The sequence below is a fragment of the Equus quagga genome, chromosome 15, assembly GCF_021613505.1.
Source record: "Equus quagga isolate Etosha38 chromosome 15, UCLA_HA_Equagga_1.0, whole genome shotgun sequence".
NCBI classification, from domain to species: Eukaryota; Metazoa; Chordata; class Mammalia; order Perissodactyla; family Equidae; genus Equus; species Equus quagga.
In genome coordinates, this window is record NC_060281.1 from 19,086,575 (window position 1) to 19,107,684 (window position 21,110).

The 21,110-nt window shown below is 41.8% G+C and overlaps 1 protein-coding gene across 1 annotated transcript in view; it reads left to right on the forward strand.

The window, feature by feature from the left end:
* RCAN2 (regulator of calcineurin 2) overlaps positions 1-21,110 on the forward strand; it is a 251,266-nt gene that overhangs the window by 18,411 nt on the left and 211,745 nt on the right. Inside the window, exon 2 of the mRNA XM_046640911.1 lies at positions 16,858-17,084. Coding sequence (XP_046496867.1) covers positions 16,860-17,084 — 225 coding nt within the window. The 5' untranslated portion in view covers positions 16,858-16,859. The remainder of the gene's footprint in view (positions 1-16,857; positions 17,085-21,110) is intronic.

Genomic DNA, 21,110 nt, shown 5'->3' on the forward strand with positions numbered 1-21,110 from the left:
ACAGCTATCTTCTCACTGTGTCCTCACATAACCTCTTCTTTGTGCCTGCACGGAGAGAGAAAGGGGGAGGAAGACAGCGGCGGGGGGGGGGGGGAGAGGGACAGAGAGGGAGAGAGAGCTGAGAGAAAGGGAGAGGGAGAGAGAAAGAAGGAGAGAGAGGGAGAGAGAAAGAGTCAGGGAGAGAGGGAGAGAGAGATTTTCCTCTTCCCTTAAGGCCAATAATCCTCTTGGATTAGGGCTCCACCATTAAGACGTCCTGTAATGTTAATTACTCCCTAAAGGCCCCATTTCCAAACACAGTCAAATTGGACCTTAGGGCTTTAATGTATGAACTTGGCAGGGGCACGATTGAGTCCGCAGCACTTTACTTCTTGCCTCACCTTGCCGATGGCTGTTTAGGTGGTCTTCCTGCCCTGTAACCCTCTCACTTTCAGCTGAGCTGCCTGGGAATCTTGTTTAGATTAACCTCCGGTGATATCGCTCTGCTGCTTCAGCAACATTCCTCACCCCTGGCCTTCAGCAATCAGCGAGAGGCAGATTTTACGTCTCTGAAAGGTGCGTGACTAGATGGCCTCACCCTCCCTCTCTCCCATGTGTCCCACGGGACTCCAGTAGTTTTCTAAATATTCCCTGAGCCCTCCCTCATCCATGCATTTGCTCAAGATTTTCCCTCAGCCTGGAATGTTCTCCCCCAACCCCCACCCCTCTGCCCTTTCTCTGAATGTCCCCTGCTTCCTCACCATCTCTTCTCCAATGCTGCCTGCTCCTGAATCATTTCCTGATTCCCCCTCCAGCTGGACCCCTTCCTCCTTGAACCCCCAGAGCGCTGCCTGTTCCCCTCTCCTGAAGCCCGCCTCGCTGCTCCCTCCACCACAGGCCTGTGGTCCCTCCTCCACCGCCCGCTCAGGAGTGGGTCTATCTGTCCAACTCTGAGTCATCAAGAGGCATCACGGGTAGTTTGCACACAGCAGATCCTCAACACATAATTTTCAAAGAGGGCCATGCAGGTTTATATGTCATACTTAAGGGTTACAGTATTATATCTGTTTCATAAATGCATCCTCATTCTTTTCATGAGGAGTTATGTAAAGAGTGCCCTTAAAGAATGAAATTACAGAAGAACATAGTTTAATCCCCATGGATATTTTAAATAAATTATTCAGACCTGAATGGTAACCACCAGTCTTTCATTATCCACTATAAAAATATTTCAGTGATTGATCTGACAATTATCCTGTTAAAAAAATCCCAAGTTAGTTTTAGAAAACAACGTGGGGTTTCATCTGTGAAAATACAGCTGATGCCATAAACTGGCTGAGCATATCCTGTTCTAGCACTGCCGTTGGTGTGTTTTTATATTCTGTTACTAGCATTTAGTTCCTGGTGATGATGAGGAAGAGTTAATCCATTAGAATTCTGACATTTTATTGGTGATTTACAAATTGTAGCTTACTATTAAAAAGAATAAAGACAAGGAAAAAACAGCCCAGGCAGCCAGTTAAAATTCAGTTCACTAGACATTTATTGAGAGCCTGTTGTGTATTGGGTATTGAGTTAGGGGTCTGTGTGTGTGTGTGTCTGTGTGTGTTTGTGTGTGTGTAATGTAATCCTTGCCACTGAGAAGACGTAGAGTATGGTCATCATTGATCATCACAAAGAATCAAACAGGGTGCTATAAGACATTGATATAACAAAAGAAAGGAGAAGAAAGCATCAGTATGCTTTAGTTGTTGGCAAATTAACAGGAGAACAGATAAATGTATATGTACATTTAGACATGATTAATAGAAACAGACAAGCATGCATGCATGTAACTAATCAAACTCTCCTAAGACAGACTCCTAAGAGTTCAGGGCTGTGGAGCCATGGGAAATCACACGGTCATTTAAGCAAAAAAGTGTGATCATCTGGAAAACTGGAGATTTGAAGCTTAATCATGGCACTCTTAGGCGGCCCTGAGGCTAGTCCTACGAAGGCTTTCCTTCTCTCTGGGCTTCCAAAGCCACCTTCAGCAGCTCTGCTCTGGGTGCAAATCCCCGTATCCTATTACCTCAGAAGAGTGGAGTGCTCCTCTCCCCTCCTTCCCAGATAGATCGGCTTAACTCATTTGCGGCAATCCACTGGGTTCATTCCTCTTTCAGGGAGACGTAAGTGTCTTGGAGTGGGCTAGAGCCAAGGCCGGGTTTTGATTTCTTCATTCATTTGAGAAATTCTAGTGATTCTCTACTAGGTACCAGATCCTATGCTAGCTCTAGAGATACCTTGTGAACAAGATAGACACGAGCCAGCGTTTGCAGAGTTAATTGGGAAGAAGACAATTAAGCAATTACAGTACAGCAGGATAAGACCTATGATGGAGAAATACAGAGACGGGAAATTTATCTGAGTTAAATGTTTCAGTGCCTGTTTGTTGCCTTCCTGAGCACTGGGGAGTGAGGTGGCAAGGGTCACAGAGAGATATGACAAGGATTAAACTAACACAGGAGCTACAAAGGGACTATCACTGGACTTTTGTTAATCTTGGTTGGGTACCTAAAATATAGCTAGATGTCACAGAATGTTGCTGTTAAAGGAAGTCCCCATACATCCGTCTTTAGGATTTATTTGTGTGCTTTTATGTAAGGAGGCATCTGCCGCCTTTAAAATGTAGGTTTCTATTCAGTTATTTGGAATTTGGAATGTATTTTCTCAGAGGAACATGATAAACTATGACCAGGTCCCCAGGCTAGCCCCAAAGGCTGTTTGATGCGTGATGTACTTGAAATAAAATACTGGATTTCTGGTTTGAGAGACCTTAGAAACTATTTATATTGCTGTGGGAAAATGTTCAGAATTCCAGGTTGGAATACAAGCAAGACAGCTCTTTCCTCTGTAGCCTTCATGGGGAGAACAAGATTTCCCACCCCTCTCCCTACTGAACCATGGGAAGAAAAATCCCACCAGGCCCTGGTCCCTGGGACCTGGGCTGCGGGCTCTGGTGGACGTAGGGGCTAGCAGGTATAAGAGGTGTGGTTGTTGATTGTTGAGGAAGGTTCCCAGTATTATTCAAAGTGCCATAGATGTATTATCTCATCAAACCCTTACAGCACACCGGTGAGATGCTATCATGGCTATTCCTCGGAAATGCTGGTGTGTTCTGGGGCTCAGACCTTGGACCTCTTCTCTCATTAAGCTCCCTCATTCAGTCCCATGGCTTAAAGTGTCATCTATGACATCCCCCTCGCCCCTGAACTCTGGACTCACAACACCAACTGCTCATCACTTAGATGAACAATAGGAATCTTCAATTTAACAAGCCCTGAACTGAACTTTTGATTTTATCCCTCCAAACCTGCCCCTCCCCTAGTCTTCTCCATCTTAGCAAATGGCAGCTTCATGCTTCTCAGTACTCAGGCCAAAACTAGGGCATGATTCTTGAATCCTGCCCTACTCCAGTCCATCAGCAAATGCTGTGAGTACATTAAAAATATCAGGAATCCTATTGCCTCACATTCTTTCAATGGCTACCTCTCTGGTCTCCATCACCATCCTCTCCTGCCTGAATTACTGCCAGTAGTTTTCTAATTGGTCCCCTCCTTCAGTCCTTGCTCTCTTGGTCTGTTCTCCAAATAGCAGCCAGAGAAATTATTTTCAAACAGAAGTCAATTCGTGAAACTGCTCTATTCAGAATCCTCCAATGGCTTCTCATCTCAGAGTAAAAAGCAAAGTGCCCACCACAGTCTGTAAGGTGCCTCGTGTCCTGACCTCTGCTCTCTCTCTGAACTCATTTCTTACCATGCTCCCTTCCTCACCATGCTTCAGCCACAGAGGCCTCCTTGCTGTTCCCCAAACATACCAAGCTCTTCCCACTCTTGGGCGTTTTTTCCTCCCAGTCTCTACCTGACGAGTCCTTCCACTAGATATCTACGTAGCTCACCCACTTCCATCTTTCTCAGAGACACATTTCTGATATCCCTATATGAAATAATTGCCGTATACTATAGTCACACTACACAGGTTGTAATAGACTGGTCGAATTCTCTGCAGGATATCTGTGCCTAATGGTATGGAGGGGTGCCAACCCCTCAAGGGAAGGGAATGAAGACTGAGCTGTGCATGTTGCACAGACTTCACCCTCCCACATCTAAACCAAGAGCAAACCACGTGTGTGTGGTCAATTAGACTTGCTTTCTTTTTCCCTCATATTATGATCTGCCCAAGTCTTTTTTTTTTTTAAAGATTTTATTTTTTTCCTTTTTCTCCCCAAAGCCCCCCGGTACATAGTTGTATATACTTCGTTGTGGGTCCTTCTAGTTGTGGCATGTGGGATGCTGCCTCAGCGTGGTTTGATGAGCAGTGCCATGTCCGCGCCCAGGATTCGAACCAACGAAACACTGGGCCGCCCGCAGTGGAGCGCGCGAACTTAACCACTCAGCCACGGGGCCAGCCCCCTGCCCCCGTCTTTTTTAGACCCAAACACTTATTATATTTTTTAGTCTCATATTTAGTATTTGAGTTAATTGTACATTATAAGTGAAAAGACTATTAAGGTTCTGTTTGGAAGAAGGAAAAAACCCAATTTTAAGAAATGGAGAAAATGGAGAAGATGAGAAAATAAGTGCACAGGTGGAGAGAAGGAAAAAGAGAATTGTCTAGCTTTATCCAACAAATATTTTTGAGCATCTGCTTTGTGACAGACACTGTCATCTGAAAGGTAGAACACTTAGGTAACTAGATAAAGAGACAAATAGCAATAGTATCTCAAAACGACAAGCTAGCCTTGAATAGTGTTTCTCGTCTTTCATACTGCCCATTCCTGGCACTGACATAGGCTTTAGGAATCCAGTGGTGAACACTGATCTTTGCTATCTTAATAAGAAGCTTCAATTTTATTGGCTGTTTTTCCAGTTAAACATATGGAATGGCGCTGGGATTAGAGGAGGAGGAAGGTGAAGGGGCCCTCGTTTCCTCTTCAGATGTAGAGAGCTTCCGATGTCATGTTGCGAGGTTGGGCAGGCCCCTCATTCTGTTCTGGTTGTACCTGTTAGGAGCCTGCGGGCTACAGTGGTGAAGCCGCCATTTGATTATCATGGTGTCCACCATGACCATTTCTGTTCATTAAAGTTACAAGTGTTTCCGTCAGCTCTTTTGGAGATGTAGACGATGATACGCATCCTCCTCCAACTATATGTCAAGCATCGTCTTAGGCATAAGGCATTGTAGGGGCCTCACAATGTAGAGAAAAGGTTGCCGCCAGTTCTTAAAAGGTAAATAAGTAATTAAGCTCACTTAGTGGCTCCTACTTGCCTCCTCCACCGGCTCCGTCTCTCTCCCTAGGCCCTCTGTAGCTTTTCCCCAGAAGCCTTACTGCCAACACAGCTTCTGTCCTCTGTGAGCCTTGCCCCTGATCAGTTGCTGAAAGAGTGGGAGGTGAGGCGAATTGGCCCCTCAGAGTAACTGGCCCTAGTTGCAGCAGGCCGGAAAGGACTTTAACAAAGGTTTCAGTTTGTTTTTTTCTAAGCTGGAATCTGGGTCAGCTCTGTCTTATAAACAACACATGGCACCAGAAGTAGGGGACTAATTATGGATCATCCTGAATTGTGACTTTCTGACAATGTGGAGAAAAGCTGCCCAGCCTACGTTGGCTTCTCAGTTGGGGCCCTTGGTTGAGGGTGAGGGCAGGCAGCTCCATCTAGAAAGAAGGAGGTATGCTCTGGTTTGCAATGCAGAATCCCAATCAGCATTTGCTCCTACAGGAACCTAACAGATAGATAGATGTTGTGATTGTAAGCTTGAAAGAGAGAGGGAGTGAGAGGGGGGAAGAGAGAGAGCAAGCGAATGAACATCTTCAACCAAGGGATAGGAAAAGAAGGGAAAAATTTTAAGTGACCCGATGTAGTCGGGGCAGTGTCTTACTTTCAGATCAAGAATGAGTTGGTGAATTGCGCCAGCAATGAATGATGTGAAAGGGAGGATAAGAATAGGAAACCTTCTGGATTTAACACAGCAGGAGACAATGAAAATCTGAGTCTCAGGAAGTCACTCAGTTGAGAAAGTGGTAATCAAAGATGAGCAAAGCTCTGGGACATCTATTAGGAGAGAGAATGAGAGAACATAGCAATAGCTCTGGGGAGAGGCTGGTGGTGGTACATTTCATTTGTCTTGCCACCGCTGTGGATCAGGAACCACGCTGGGTGTCACCCATTACAGGAAGAAGAGAAAATGCTCAACAGATGGGAGGAGATGTAAAGACGTCAATAAATGGGTCTGCTTTGCCAAATGTTGTAAATAACAACACGTGTGCAGACAGGAGAGCAGAAAGGAAGCACTGGGCCACCCTCCCAGGGTAGAGATGCTTGGTTGGCTTTGGTGGGTCTCTAGTGGGGTGAGAACATTCCTGTGAAGTACCTTGGAGCCTCTGGTTAAGCAGTGATGGCATTTTTATCTAAGTTGGAAAATGGTGCTGAAAGGAAAGAGAACGGCAAGTAAAACTTTAAGTCTGAGGCAGGGAACATGTGTTAGAAAGCTAAGTGTATGGGAGGAGAAAACTCAAGGAAAGTCCTTGTTTGTGGTCTCAAAGTTATGTCAAACCCTGGGCCTAACACGAAATATGCCTTTCTTGGAAAGTAAACAATCATCTGAGGACAGGTAAGTGGTTAAAGGTGCAGCTGTCCATAAGGTTAACAAGTGCAAGCCAGTGGTCATGGCAAATGCTAACGTTCCTGAGTGATTGTAGCTCCTGGTCCTTGGGCTAAATTCTTGACCAGGATGGTCTCATTGGGGTCTCTCAATAGTTCTGATTTATAGTTCTGGAAACTGAGGCCTAGTGAGTGAAACTAACTTGCCAAAAATCACCACGTAAAATGGTTGTGGAAGGAGAATGCAGACCCGGACCCCTGCCGCCACCACCAGTCTGTCTTCTCTCTGAGGTCAGCCAGCAATGGATGGAGAGCTGGGACTTGAATCTGGGTCCGCCTGACTTCAAGGTTCTTGCATTTCTCACTGCAGAAGTACAACCTCTTCTAAAGAGCTAAACAATTGAGGGCACACCAAAAAATGGGGGGTTTCAGATGGAGGGAGGGTGTGTAACTCATTTAATCCATATAACAACCCTGTGAAATCAGTACCATTATGGTCCCCATATTGCACACTCTGCCCAGAGATGTTCAGTAACATGTCCAAGGTCACACAGCTAGAAAGTGGCTGTGCCAGGATTCAGACCCGGCAGACCGACTCCAGAGCCCACGCTTTACTTACCTCTATCGTCTATGCTCTCTCCACATGAAAAGACTGATGACTCTAGGGAAGAGAAGAGCTCCTGTGTCGTGTGAGACTGTTACAGAGTCACTCTGTTGAGGACTAAGATGGTCAGTACCAAAGTAGTTAAAATTTACTGAGCACTCACCAGGGTCCCAGTCTTTATTCTAAATGCCTTATTTCTATTAGCTATTAAATCCTCAGAACAGCACTCTAGGATGTACGCTCCTGTTATCCCTACTTTACAGATGAGGAAACCAAACACAGAGACGTTAAGTCACTTGTCCACGGCCAGATGGCTAGAATGTTGGGGAGCCAAGAGTCAAGTTCAGAACTCCTTGAATTCCATTCAATTCAAGAAAGATGGGAAGTCAGGGTAAGGTCCCATTTGGCAGCTCCAGGGCTCGTCCTGGTGGGGAAGACTCAGCCTCCTGCCTTCAACATCGGCTGGAAGGTAAAAATGAGAAAGGTACGAGGAGAGGCAACACGAAGAAGTGTCGTGAGAGGTACAAACACGGGACAATGGGGTCAGTGAGGGGGATCTTGTCTTGTGTGAGGGGCTCAGAGTGGGATCTGAAGGCAGTGGCCCCAGAAGTGGCTTTGAGGATGAGTGTTGACAGCCGCAGAGGGTGGTGAGCAGGAGAAATCTTAGAAGTGAGGAAAGCTTGAGTAAGGTGGGCAGGGCCACCCAGCTCTCCGTAAGTGTAATACAGGTAAAGCCCTTAGAACAAAATAAGGGCTCAAGAATTGCTGCTGCCATTGTTGTTGTTGTTACTGTTATCTTTACTGACAGAACTGGAACGTGATGCTGAGACCTGTGCTTCTTTTCTCAGCACCAATGAAAGTAGCTAGATCTGGGCAGGAAGACTGTCACCTTCTTGTGGGTGTTCTGGTTTGGCGGCCTGAAGATCTGTTTCTATTGAATTTGATAAATCTTAGGGAGTTCTGGGAGATTTTTAATGTGGAAGTGACATGAACATTTAGCTGTATATTTGGAGAAAAAGTAGCATGCTGTATGCTGGGTGCCCAGACGGGGATATTTCTCTCTCTCTCTCTCCCTCAGTCCTTTCCCTCTTGCATCACAAAGACCTTACAAACAAGCTGCTTATTATCTGCTCATCTTATCAGTGGGAGTGCAGCCGGCCTCCTTGGCTTTCTCGGGAGTTCTGACCAGCCCTCCATGCTCCACCGCAAGCAGCCTTCCAGTCTTTCTTTCTAGAAGGTCTGAGGAACTCAGACCCTTCTTGGCTGGATTTTCCTCAAAAGCGCAGCGTCTCTCTCTCTCTCCCTGCTCTTTTTCCCTTTTGCTCTGTTTCTGCTTCATAATCTATGCCCCACCTGAAAGCAGAAGGTGAAAGATGACGAGATAAATCTTACTTTGGCTGCCATGGCAACCTTCGCCTGCTTTGCTGCTCACTTTTAAGTGTTGTCCTCCTGTGAAAAGTTATTTTGCATAGAATTGCTTGGCTCATCCAGAGGCGTGCAGCTTTCTTAAGCCTCTTCTTAGAGCAACGATGCCAGGATGGTCTTCTGCCTCTATCGGGGGCTCAAGAATACGTATTCCACCATGATGGGGACATGGGCTCTCTGCAATCTCATGGGCTCAATTGTGATTTCCTTGCTCCTTTTATATCCAGTTGAAGACTTTTGAGATCAGAATACATGTTGCATAGTGGTGTACACATAGAGCCACTCATTCTCTCTCATTCTTGTTCTTAAGAAAAACACAGTCAGAAACGGTGACTCAGTGACGATATCAGACAGGCCCTGGTTTGAGCTGTCAGCTTAAAAATGACTTGGGTTTAAATGTTTAAATCAAGTTCTACTGAAATTAACCTTCCAAATTTCTAGACTTCTACCCAGTTATGAAGACTGTGCCGCATTCTTCATCTCCATGCTTTTCCATTCTATACTGTGCCCCGGAGGGTGACCCATATAACTCCACATTACCTGCTCCCTTGCCCTCTGGTTTCCAGTTGTGTTTGGCCAATAGAAGGTACCAGAAGATCAGAGAAAGAGAACAAGTTGGGAATATGTATTCTTCTGGCATCCTCTGTATGGTGCCACTGTGAATTGGCTCCATCCCCCAGGCAAAGGTCTGTCAGAGGGCCTTCTCCTCACAGTCCTTTATGTGTCCCGTTTCTGGGAAACCCTCCCCTCTTCTCACCTTTTCAGAAAGGTGTAGTGCTAGCACAGGGTTTTGCACTATCTTGTGTGGTTTCCCTATCCACTGCCCGCACCTATGTACACGATCGCTTTATTAAACTCTTTTCAAATTTTCCGATTTGAGCATGCCATCTGTTTCCTGCTGGGACCTTGACTAATACAATGACCAAAGCTCTTCTCTCTTGGGTGAGTGCTCCAATATGGCTTGTTCTGTTTAATAAATCTATGGTTCATTGTACGTCATTCTTTGTAGAAACAGATTTCCCTGTCTTTAAGAACAACCTTCTCACCCTCATACCCTTCATAAAAGATGGTATTTCTTCTATCTGACTCTCTTCTCTTGCAGCAAGCCTGTTTGAAACACATTTTCCTGAAGATGCTGTGGGAATGGAATACAAATGCCCTATCTGCTTGTTCCATCTGACCCCGGGTAAATCTGAGGGTCCTCCTTCCTTTCTGATTTTGTCCACTGGGAGAATATACAGGATTTGCACATCCTCCTGGGAGACCATGGGCATTAAAACCCTACAGGTGTAAAGACATTGTTCTGGTGAGTTTGTAGTCCCATCACTGCTATAGAATTCAGTACAAAAGGAGATGATGGAAACAACTTTCTCCCCCCCCCCCCCCCACTTCATAAAAATTCATAAAAAGCTGTTTCTTGGTGGAATGGAATTAATTGAATTACTGTCCTGTGGGAGCTTAAGGTGGAACAGTGGCTCCAGAAGTGTCCTGAAGGGAGCCTTGAATGAAGAATGTGGATAATTTCCTTTGAAAACCCTGAGTTGAAAACTGCATGCTCCTGATTTTTTCAAGACTGATCCCAAATGGTATCAAGAATAGCATGAGGTTCACACAGCTCAGCAGGTGTGAAAATTCTGCAGCTGAATTAAATAGGTTCCATTATATTTCAGAAAGAGCTCTAATGGGTTTCTATGGAGCACAGCCTAAGAATATCATGTCTCTCCTTTGTGTCTTAGGATGGCTGGGATGGTTTGTTGTTACTAATATTATACTTCAATCTCCCTGTAAGATGGACAAAAATGAGAAAAAGGCCTGGCCTTTCTCTAAGGGGCTCTAGATATTAAAATACCAAAAGGGCAACAAAAGGACCTCACCCATAAGGCCAACAAAGCTGATGATATGATTTAATTATAAAATGATTATTGTTATTCATATAAAAATTCTCTTCTAATAAGTTCCTTTTGTTCCAAGTATCATTAGAGAATCATTTAATTTTAGAGCTGAATGGATTTTAAACACTGTGAAACGTTACATTGAGGTTTCTATTCCTTAAACATTTAAAAATAAGATTCATTAAATCTTGTATTCAACTTAAAAATAGTTACAAGTCCTCTGCTTCTAATTAATACAACGTTGCATTCTTAATTTTTTATCATTAATATTCAAGCTGACATTGTCATCTTTAAATTCTTCCAAACTAACAAGTCTCCCGTAATCCATTTACTTGTTTTTCAATCAAAACTGAACTCAAAGTCAGAATGAATTATTCATTAGTCATTTCCATTCATCCTATTTCCTTATTTATCCTCCTCTGCTGGCCATAACATGGAATTGAGGCATATATTTTCCTATTTGTTACTCTTATTGCAAAAAGTTTTATATTCTTGTTCTTAATTTGAAAGGCAGATGAGTTGAATCTTTAACATTCTTTTGTCTAAGGAAAAATAAACCCCAACTTAACATTGCTCTTTGTATATCTTGCTCATTCTTCTCCCTTTGTGAATCACTATTTCCTATTAAAAAAAAAATTCCACTTTCTAGTTTGAGTAACCTGGAAGTAGAAAAATATAAGCAGGTATATTTCGAGCATCAAATGGAAACTTTCAACCCTGGAGAAAGCTTTTGTTAAAGGTTATAATTTCCCCTTTCTTGGGCATCTTGAAGCCCAGAGATAAACAGATATCTCTTTTCTTGTGTATTTTCTTCCAATCACGGAAAGATAAAAATCTCAATGTGAAACCAGACGGTAAAGGAAATGCCAGCCAACCATCTCCCTGGTCCTTGGGTTCTCTCTGTGACATCCCACCAGATGTTGATCACTTGCCCTATGGAGCTTACTCATGGACTGTCACCGGTACAGGTTGCTCACTAAGACACAAGGCAGAACATTTCTGTTTTAACTCAAAGTGTTAAAAGATCCATGGCTCCTTTTATTAAATTGAATTCTTCCTCTCTGATTTGACTTCTACTCTCTTAGTGCCATACACAAAAACTGAATTTGAAGGCAACTGTGATTTCCCTCAAGATTTCATTCCTACAGTTCTCAAGGCCCTGTTTCTTAGATGACATGACTTTTGGCCCTCGATAGGACTGCATAGTCTCCTTAGAAACAATTCCAGTTTTTTTGTAGTGGGTGGTATCAGAATTGGCCATGATTTCTCTCCATGTCGAGGGGAGTTAAGATGAGATTATCACCGCCCCACCCCTCCCAAAGTAGCATTAGTCTTTTTTATAGGTAATGCATCACATTACACTATTGATGGAGTGATTTTACCCGATAATGAAGCTAGTAGGAGCATCTCCATGGATGTTTACAGCTTTATTTTTCTTGTCATGGCTCTCTGCCATTCTCATGGGCTTCTTTGTGGTTTTCTTCCATCCTTTTATACCCAGTTTAAGACTTTTTAGACCAGAACTCCTGTGGGCAAAAGTATGACTTCCTTCTCATTCTCATGAGATATACCCCATTCTGCAACTCAGAAATCTGAATCTCATGCATGGTGACAATGCTGTGACAATAATGATCTCCCACAGAATCAAACGTCTGTTTGAGGTTCCTTTCTCTGAGTTTAATTGTACCATATAAATGTTTGTTGGAAATGAAAAGTAGAGAGTTTTGGAAAGATTAATTCCTCTTGTAGAAATTTAGTAATGTTTAGATTGTCCACATTTATTGGGGGAGAGAGATTTTATTCACTTATTTATGCAACAAACGTTTATATGGTTGCTACTTCTTTGATGCTGAACAGGCATCTTTAAGTTTCGGGTGGCTAGTCTTCATAGTAGGACCCATACTGTCTTCATTTTGGGTCTTTTAATGTTTAATTAATAAGTGCTATCAGGTTATCTAAGGATTTGGATGAAGTCATTTTCACATTATAGCAAAATAATGAAATAGTTGTAAATCTTCCTCTCTTCAGGCTTCGCCTTTCATTAAAATGAGTTAAATCCAATCATTTATATTCTCTTTGCCACTAACTTTGTAACATTTAGATCAACTGTTACCTTGTTAGTGGTGGTGTTTGGGGGAAGGACAGGGTTCTTTGTTTTTTATTTTAATTATTCTCTTTTTCCTTACAAATATCTTTCCCTTCTAATGAGATCCCCGACGAGACTCACACCAAAAATTCAAGGGGCATCTCTACTCATTTCTCAATTTAGTGATATGTGCCTAACCCTCAAGGACACCCACTGGAAATTTGAAACTTGACACGCTTACCAGTAGTACACGGCAGTTGCCTCGGTAGTGCTGGGTTCCTCTCTGTTGGCTTGCTCTTGATGAGCCTGTAAGTGATAATAAATAGCTTTAATTCACATATTATTTTGGAGGCTCCAAAAGATAGTCACGTGCTTCATCTCGTTTGATGTTCACAGTAGACCGGTAAGATAGGTCTTTTTTGCTGACGTGAAAACCACAGCCAAGAAGGCTCACATCTTCCAGAAGGACTAGAACCCACGTCGGCCCCTGGAGTCCTTTCCAGTATTTCGTAAAGATGACTCTTCTCTGCGTCTGAGTTTTGAGGTTCTCCCAGGGGAGGCTTTATATTTTAATAGTGGATAGTGGTTTTCCTTTTCCAGATGCATGTGATGATGGAAATTTATGCTTTCCAAATGTCAAACAACAGAAGAATGGTTAAATAAATTATTGACAGATTCATACACTGGGGTGCTATGTGGCTATTAAAATTAATGTTTTCAGAGAATATCTAGTGAGGCAAGCGACTGCTCTTGATTATATCAATGTTTCAAGAAAGAAGTAGGATACTAAATAGCAGGATCCCGATTTTGTTTAAAAATTATACGTGTGAAGAAAGCGCTAGAACTAAATATACCAAGATGTTAGCAGAGTTTTCTCTGGATAGTAGAATTATGGTTTACTTTTATTTCCTTTTCTATACTACTCTGAATTTTCGAGTTTTTTCTTCAGTGAACCCGTATAATCAAAAAGCTTGAATGTTATTTAAATTATACTCTACAGATTTTTTATTTTCGCCAGAGGAATTTTTGGAGCGATTCTTGCTATCTTTCATTTGTAAATTCCATTTTATAAATCAAACCTTAGATTGAAATGAATGGAGATAGCTCAGGCTCTGCTCTCAAGAAGTACCAGTCTAGTTTGAGCTGCAGGCTAGTAAAGCAGGAATCACAGTGTAGGATGACCTGGGAGAGAAGGCTGTGTGCGGTGCTCAGGGAATGCAAGGGAAGGATGCCGAGTTCATGGGCTATGGGGAGGTCGGGAAGCCCTCCCAGAAGTTTTCCCTCTTGAGCTGAAGGCAGCTCTTCCTTTTTGGATGAGCATCTTCAGAATTAGAAATAAGGGCAACACGTGTACATCGTAGGCTTTGCAGGCAGTTGTTGTCCCAAAGTTACTTTATAATAGTTTAGAGTTTTGAAATTAGTTTAAAAAGACGAACTAGTTATTTTGGGCTTTAGGACCTTTACATTTCTTTATTAGGAAGTTCTTTTAATCTCCAGGGTTTCTTTCCCTCTGTTTATTTGTGTTTACTAAAGGTTAGTGGAAATACCAAAGCATACTAGTCTCACTCTGAGGTTATCATAATGATGTGTTTCTGTGGCATCTCGGATTGCATATCCTTTTGTGAAGTGGTTAATACTGATTTTGATCACTCCTTTTATTCCTATTTCATTTCTCTGCCTCTTCCTACTCTGCTGAGGGAGGCAGATAGCTGTTTTGTTCCTGTTTTATGAGGATAAACTGAGTCATAGAATGATCAGTTAATTTCTCCATGTTCCAAGGTGAGTCAGGAATGGAACTGGAAAGAGAAATCACAGTTCCTTTGTTCAAAGCTCTGACTTCTAAAATATTTCACAGAACAGGTTGTTTGCCAAAAATGCGTTCACCTTTTAAATCTTTACTGAAAGTAATGAGCTTTAAATAAAGTCTCTGGCAGATAATCGTATTGGTACAGCTTAGAACAGAGGTTAAGGCTATTTGAGTAGATTAGAATGAATCCTGAGTGAGGGTTAATATTTAGTCCATTTAATTAATTTGTTCAGCAATGGATTTCAATTCTTTTCTGGAAAAGGAATAATTGAAACATTCTCAGACCTGTTTAAGAACATTTTGGGATCCATTTTGATTAATTTTAAAATTTTTAAATAAGAGGGACAGGATTAAAAATAAAATAGAGTTGACAATATCTATATTCACGCTACTGGATGATTATGACTTCATTTATCAAAAGGTTTTCCTATAATCCATTGACGAAAATAATACTATTTTAATGCTCTTAGTAATTATTTTTACTATTAAAATAATTAGTACTCTAATATTAATAAGTGATGGTTATTATGTATGTTGCATTGAAATATCTGAAGCAACAATATAAATGAATATGAAGGAAAATAAATACATTTAAGTATTTCATTGAAGTTTTTTCCTTCTAATTAAAAACATTCATATATTTTGGATTAATTATAGAATAAAACAAAGCTTAAAACATGTACCATATTTTTATTTAGAGTAAGTATTTTATTGATTTAACTACAGAAAAAATGTTGTATTAATTGGAGTTTTAAGAACTTTAGAATACAAGAATGGTTCTATTATCTTTTATAGAGAGCACTATTTTTATTTACCACAGTTATACTGATCTGATTTTAGAGTTATTACCTTAAACTCTTTAATTTTTGGCTCCTGTCCCAACCAGGCCTAAGATTTTATATGTAATGCATTTTATAGTAACTGCCATCAAATACTGCTTATCAGGAGTCCATTTGGGTTTTGTTTCTAGGAAAATAAAAACATAACGTCATCACTACGATACATTGAGTTCAAGAAAAATATAAACAGAAGCCCATATTATCTGAAGATCTAGAATTTGTGTCTAAACTTCATGAAGGCAGAGCAACCTTTCCTGGTACCCACCTTTCTCTCCTTTCTCCAAGGTTCTGCAATGCTGGAACTGGGGAATGGAGCTTCCTGGAGATGACCTAGCAGCCATGTCTTAATTTTCAGTCAGTCTTACCTGTATACCCAGGGGCAAGTTATTTCACCTTCTGGGTCTCTAATTATTGAGCTTTGAACAGAATAGTATGATAGACGGGAAAATAGAAAACAGAAGAAAAATGCACATACTGTCCTTGAAGTATGTGGGGAGATTGAAAAAATCTACTGAATTATGTATTGGTATCAAAAAATGGAAAAACTCTCCAACTGCCTGCAGTTGGGTAGAATTTTTAATGTACGGGGTGAGGAAATAATAGGATGATAGAACACAGCTAGTTGAGCTTAATACTGGAAAGCTTTATGATAGGGGCTATGAGGGAAGGGAGCTATATACCCTGGATTAGCCAGGATAGCACTGATTTTTCAAGATCCAGGGTTCACAAATTACTTAGAGTAATTATCCAAGGCCGAAGAAGATGTGTGTGCGCACACACGTGTGTGTGTGTGTCCTCATTGTGGATAAACTATTAACTATTAGAGTTTCATAATCAGGATTCAGTTGGTGATGAAGCAGATTGTACTTCCTTAAATACAGTCTTGCACTAATTTTGATCCGCTTCATTTCTACAGAACAGGAGAGTGAGCTCTGCTGCCAAACTCCCTGGGTTTGAATCCTAGTCCCGCCATTTTGTTACTGACCTTGTAAAAGTTACTTACTCGCTCTTTTCCTCAGTTTTCCCATCTATAAAATGGGGATAATATTGGTACCAATCTCATAGACTATTGTGGAGATTAAATAGGTTAGTTAATGCACGTAAATTATTTAGAACGGTCCCTGGAACTCAATAAAGGATAGGCATTAGTAGTTGCGGTGGAATTATATAATTTATCATGTAACTTATCAAAGCATTTGCCCATGTGCGTTTTTGTTTGAGTCCATCTGATTCTCATAAGGAAGCAAAGGCTTGGAGAACTTATGTGACTTTCCCAGGTCCCAAGTCTAGTAAACACTGGGCACCTGGGCTAGAGCCCCTGGCCTCCAACTCCCTTCCTGGTTAAATAGGGTTTTTTGACCACAGCACTGACTGGATTCTTGCCCAGAAGCAGAACTGTGTGGGGAATTGTGACTCAGAGATCAAGGGGATAAGATGAACTTGCTGGGTCTTCCCCCGGCTTATAGACCCTGCCTCTCCTCCTCATGCTCCTCTGCTCTGCCCCAGACACTCTAGAACTGCAGCCTGAGCACCAGGTCTTAAGAAAACGAGTTCTGCTCTAACACAAGTCCGTCTTTGTGTCCACAGCAATGAGGGGAGAATCTTACTTCCTTGGAATGAGGAGCCCAGGGCAGCAGGGGCACATCCCAGACGATGGAGGACTTTTCTTGCTCTGCTGCGTAGACAGAGACTGGGCCATAACTCGCTGCTTCGCGGAGGAAGCCTTTCAAGCGATCACTGACTTCAACGACCTCCCCAACTCATTGTTTGCGTGCAACGTTCACCAGTCAGTGTTTGAAGGAGAAGAGAGCAAGGTAATAAGCTTTTTCTGCTCCTGAAACATGGGAACTTGTGGCATTATCCCAAATTCTTTCCATGGCTCGTCTGTGGTTAATGTTTTGAAGTTTTTGAAAACATTTAGTTGGCTTTCTTCTTGGCATGCATAGCAGGAAGAGAGAAGCCTGTTCTATTATCAGCTCACTTTGGGGGTACTCATGACTGGGTTGTAGATGAGACTATGTTGAATCAGATCTCATCGTCTGCGACTCTTAGGTCTGTCTAACAAAACAAGTGGTGTTAGGAATAGTGATGGCAGGAGATACCCCTTGGGCTAGGAAGTAGACGTCATAAAAAAAATTTTCCCCTATTCTGCCAAAAATATAATTTGCCTTTCTCAAAACAGCACAAGTACTCATTCACCCAAACCCCTCCTACAGTTTGGTGAATGTTCTAAAAATAGCTAGAACCCGAGTACTGCAGTGGTTGGTAGAAAGGTAAGTTGGTTGACAGTGGGTCTCGCTCTCCTCATGGATACCACAGTGGCTGGAATCGTTAGGTGTGTGTTGTAAGAATTTGAATGAACGTGGTTAACTCCTTGGTTTGAAATGATTGGGGAATGAGATTGTCTATGTACAAGCATGTTCTGGAAAATGAAGCTTCCCATTTGAAGAGACAAACTTGATTTAGTATGAGTACTCTTGGAAATCAGAGTCAATATTCCATTTGGAGGTTTTTCTGACCTCCATTTCATATTTCTCTGATCTGTTAGGTGAGAGGTCTGAAGGGATCAAACCTTCCCTGTGGATGTGGATTTCTCATTGGAAATATCCACTGTTATCCTATGTTGTAAAACATGGGCAATCTTTTTGGGAGGAAGGGCCTTTTTTCTAAACTAAAGTAAGTGGCTCTGTGTGAGATGTTAAGAGTAGGATTTATGATTGCTGTCTCACATACTTGGGCTCTTTTTTGCTAATTGCCGAAGTCCAAACCCTGTTGTCTGAAAACAATTACTGGAAGTTTTTTTTTCTTGATTTTACTGGTTTTGTAAGCAATTCTGATAGCCCAGAGGATTAGGAATTATTTCAAGCCATTTAAAGATAGTTTTCTAATGATATTATTTTGGAGTTGCACAATGGAAATAATGGGCTAAAAATAGCTTGAAATCAAGGACCTCTACACGATTAGAACCTCCAGTGCTGTGAAAATGGCACATAGCCTCTTTGAAAGAAACTGGGAATTTTGCTCTTGGATTATAATCAGGTTATAACACAGATTATAATTTACTCAGAGCAAGTAATTTCCCCTGAAATCTACTTGACATTAACTATGAAACAAAGTCCCATGTTTTCTCATTCTATCATGTGTTTATCTACATTAATCAACAATTAGGATTTTCCTGAGAGGTTTAATGGGGATTGTGATTCTTTCCTGATTAAATACTTCCCAGTAAATTGAAACAATAAGACCTAGGAAGGAACTAATCTCATTCAGGAGTGCTACTCAAGAATGGCTGATCAGGGGCCGGCCCCATGGCCAAGTAGTTAAGTTTGTGAGCTCTACTTCGGTGGCCCGGGGTTCGCTGGTTCAGATCCTGAGCATGGACGTATATACCCCTCGTCAAGCCATGCTGTGATGGCATCCCACATAGAAGAACTAGAATATACAACTATGTACTGGGGCTTTCAGGAGGAAAAAAAAGAGGAAGATTGACAACAGATGTTAGCTCAGGGCCAATCTTCCTCACCAAAAAAAAAAAAAAGATCCCTGTCTTTTAAAAAGAAAAAAAAAAGGAATGGCTGATCAAGGAGAATTGGTTCTGTAGAAAGACAGAGGCTTGGGGAGAGTTCCTGGGAATTTACCCACCTCTATTTTGATATTCTGATCTGTGATTGAATAACGGATTACAAAATATTCTCATTTAATTTGTGTATAAGGTCGGCATGCTGCGACTTGACAAATTGTATTTAGTTTTAAAATGACCTTGATAAACTATTCAGATGAAATCAACAGGATATAGTTCAATGGAACCAGTTTCCAATTATTTAGATCCCACATTTTTATAGCCAAGGAGGTGAATTTTATAATTGGCCAGTGTCTACATAATTCAACTTATTAAATCAGACAGAAAGTCTTCCACCTTGGTGAGATTTTATAAACCCCATTTGAGAAGACTCTCTAGGATATCAAATAATCTGCCCTAGATTCAGTGTTTTCTTTTTTTCTCCCCAAAGCCCCAGCATGTAGTTGTACATCCTAGTTGTAAGTCATTCTAGTTCTTCTATGTGGGATGCTGCCACAGCATGGCTTGATCAGCTGTGTGTAGGTCCACACTCAGGAGCTGGACAGGTGAACCCCGGGCTGCTGAAGTGGAGCTCACAAACTTAAGCACTTGGCCATGGGGCTGGCCTCTGGATTCAGTTTTGATTTAATTATATGTACATGGTTTAAGTTTGACAAAGCAAGATGATCAGATACCAAATGAGTTGACAACAGCCAGGAGGCATGATCATGGGACTCTAGAAAAGGTATCTGGGAAGCCTCGCAGATCCTCCTTTTCACTGCCACATATTTCTCTGCAAGTTCCAGACCTTTGTAGTCTTCCCTTCCCCTCCATTGTTTTTCACTGTCTTGATAAAACTCGCTTGTCTTGTGTGCCATTCTCTCAGGATATTCTTTCCACAACATTCAAAGTTCGTGAATCTGAGCCGCCACACCGATGATGATTATCTTTCCCAAAGGGTGGACAGTTTGAGTACTGTACTGAGTTGGTGGGGAGACATTTTTAGGCAGAGGGAGAAGCAAAAAGCGTTTCCAGCACCCCTTGTATTTGCCTATGATTATGGCTGGCCGTGGTGATTGTCTAAAATATTTGGGAAGATGCATTCAGCAACCTGGAGTTGTATCAGGGAGCTAAGACATCAGAAATGATGCTTAGTGTTCATTTCAGAGGTCCAAGTGGGTAGATAGTAATATACGTAACTTGTTTTGGCAGAGTCCTTTCCTTTTTGGCACAACCTACTTTTGATTCATTATTTCTTGATATTGATGGACCAGAGTTTAGTTTGTTTCTTGCAATTGTTGTAAAGCGTACATTTTAACTTCCCTAGCTGGGTAGAAATTAAAGCTTTTGCTTTCTGACTGTCACGAATGAGTCTTGCAACAGTCTCTTCTCTGTTTTCTCACCTGTCTGAGCCACTTTTGCTAAGCCCTTTTCCTTTGGGAGCTAATTCGGAAGGTACTGAATTGGACTGTTCTTTACAGAGGTGACACCGCAGGAGACGATCTGGCCATGTTTCTGCTTATCAGAGTGATAAATATTCTGATATGCTCATTTCTGCTATCCTATTTAAATTCTGAGTTCTGACACCTAAAGAACATTTTTAAACAGCTTTGTGAGGGCCGTGATGTTCACTCCAATTTTCTGTTAGGCAGAATTCTGTGAGATTATATTTTGATTTGATGCTTTTGCAAGGAGTGAGCTTCAGTATGGCTTGTTGTGGTCCAGATGGTTGAGATTTGTTTATATAACACAAAGGAGAGCCGGAGCTGGAGGAAATTGGCATCTGAAACCAATAAATGCAGATTGCTGTTTGCATGCTACAGCTTGAAGCATAAATATTTTTGTATGAAACACATTTAGCACTGGGATGCTCGCAGCATCCAACACCGAAAAGTTACTGGGGTTCATTTCTGTTTGATGTGCTCCCTGGGTTTGCCTTTCTGGGTCCAGCTGGGCTGCAAAGTCATCTTGAACAGGTGAGCCTGGAGGAGCATCCTGTGGGCTGCCCTGTGTCTCTGCTAAAGATGGGTAAGGGGTCTGCTTGAGGGGACATTGGCGCTCAGTGGTAGCTAAAGGAGAACAATGAAACAACCACCATGAAACGTTTAGCCACATTCAGTTCAGGAGGGAGAAGCCTGATGGGTGACTTATAAAGATCTCCAAAAAATATGAATTCATTAGTTTAATAATAATAATAACAGCAATAATAATAATAGCAGTGGTAAACACTTATATAGGATGTAGGAGGTGGCAGGTGCTCTCCAAATGCTTTGTAAACATT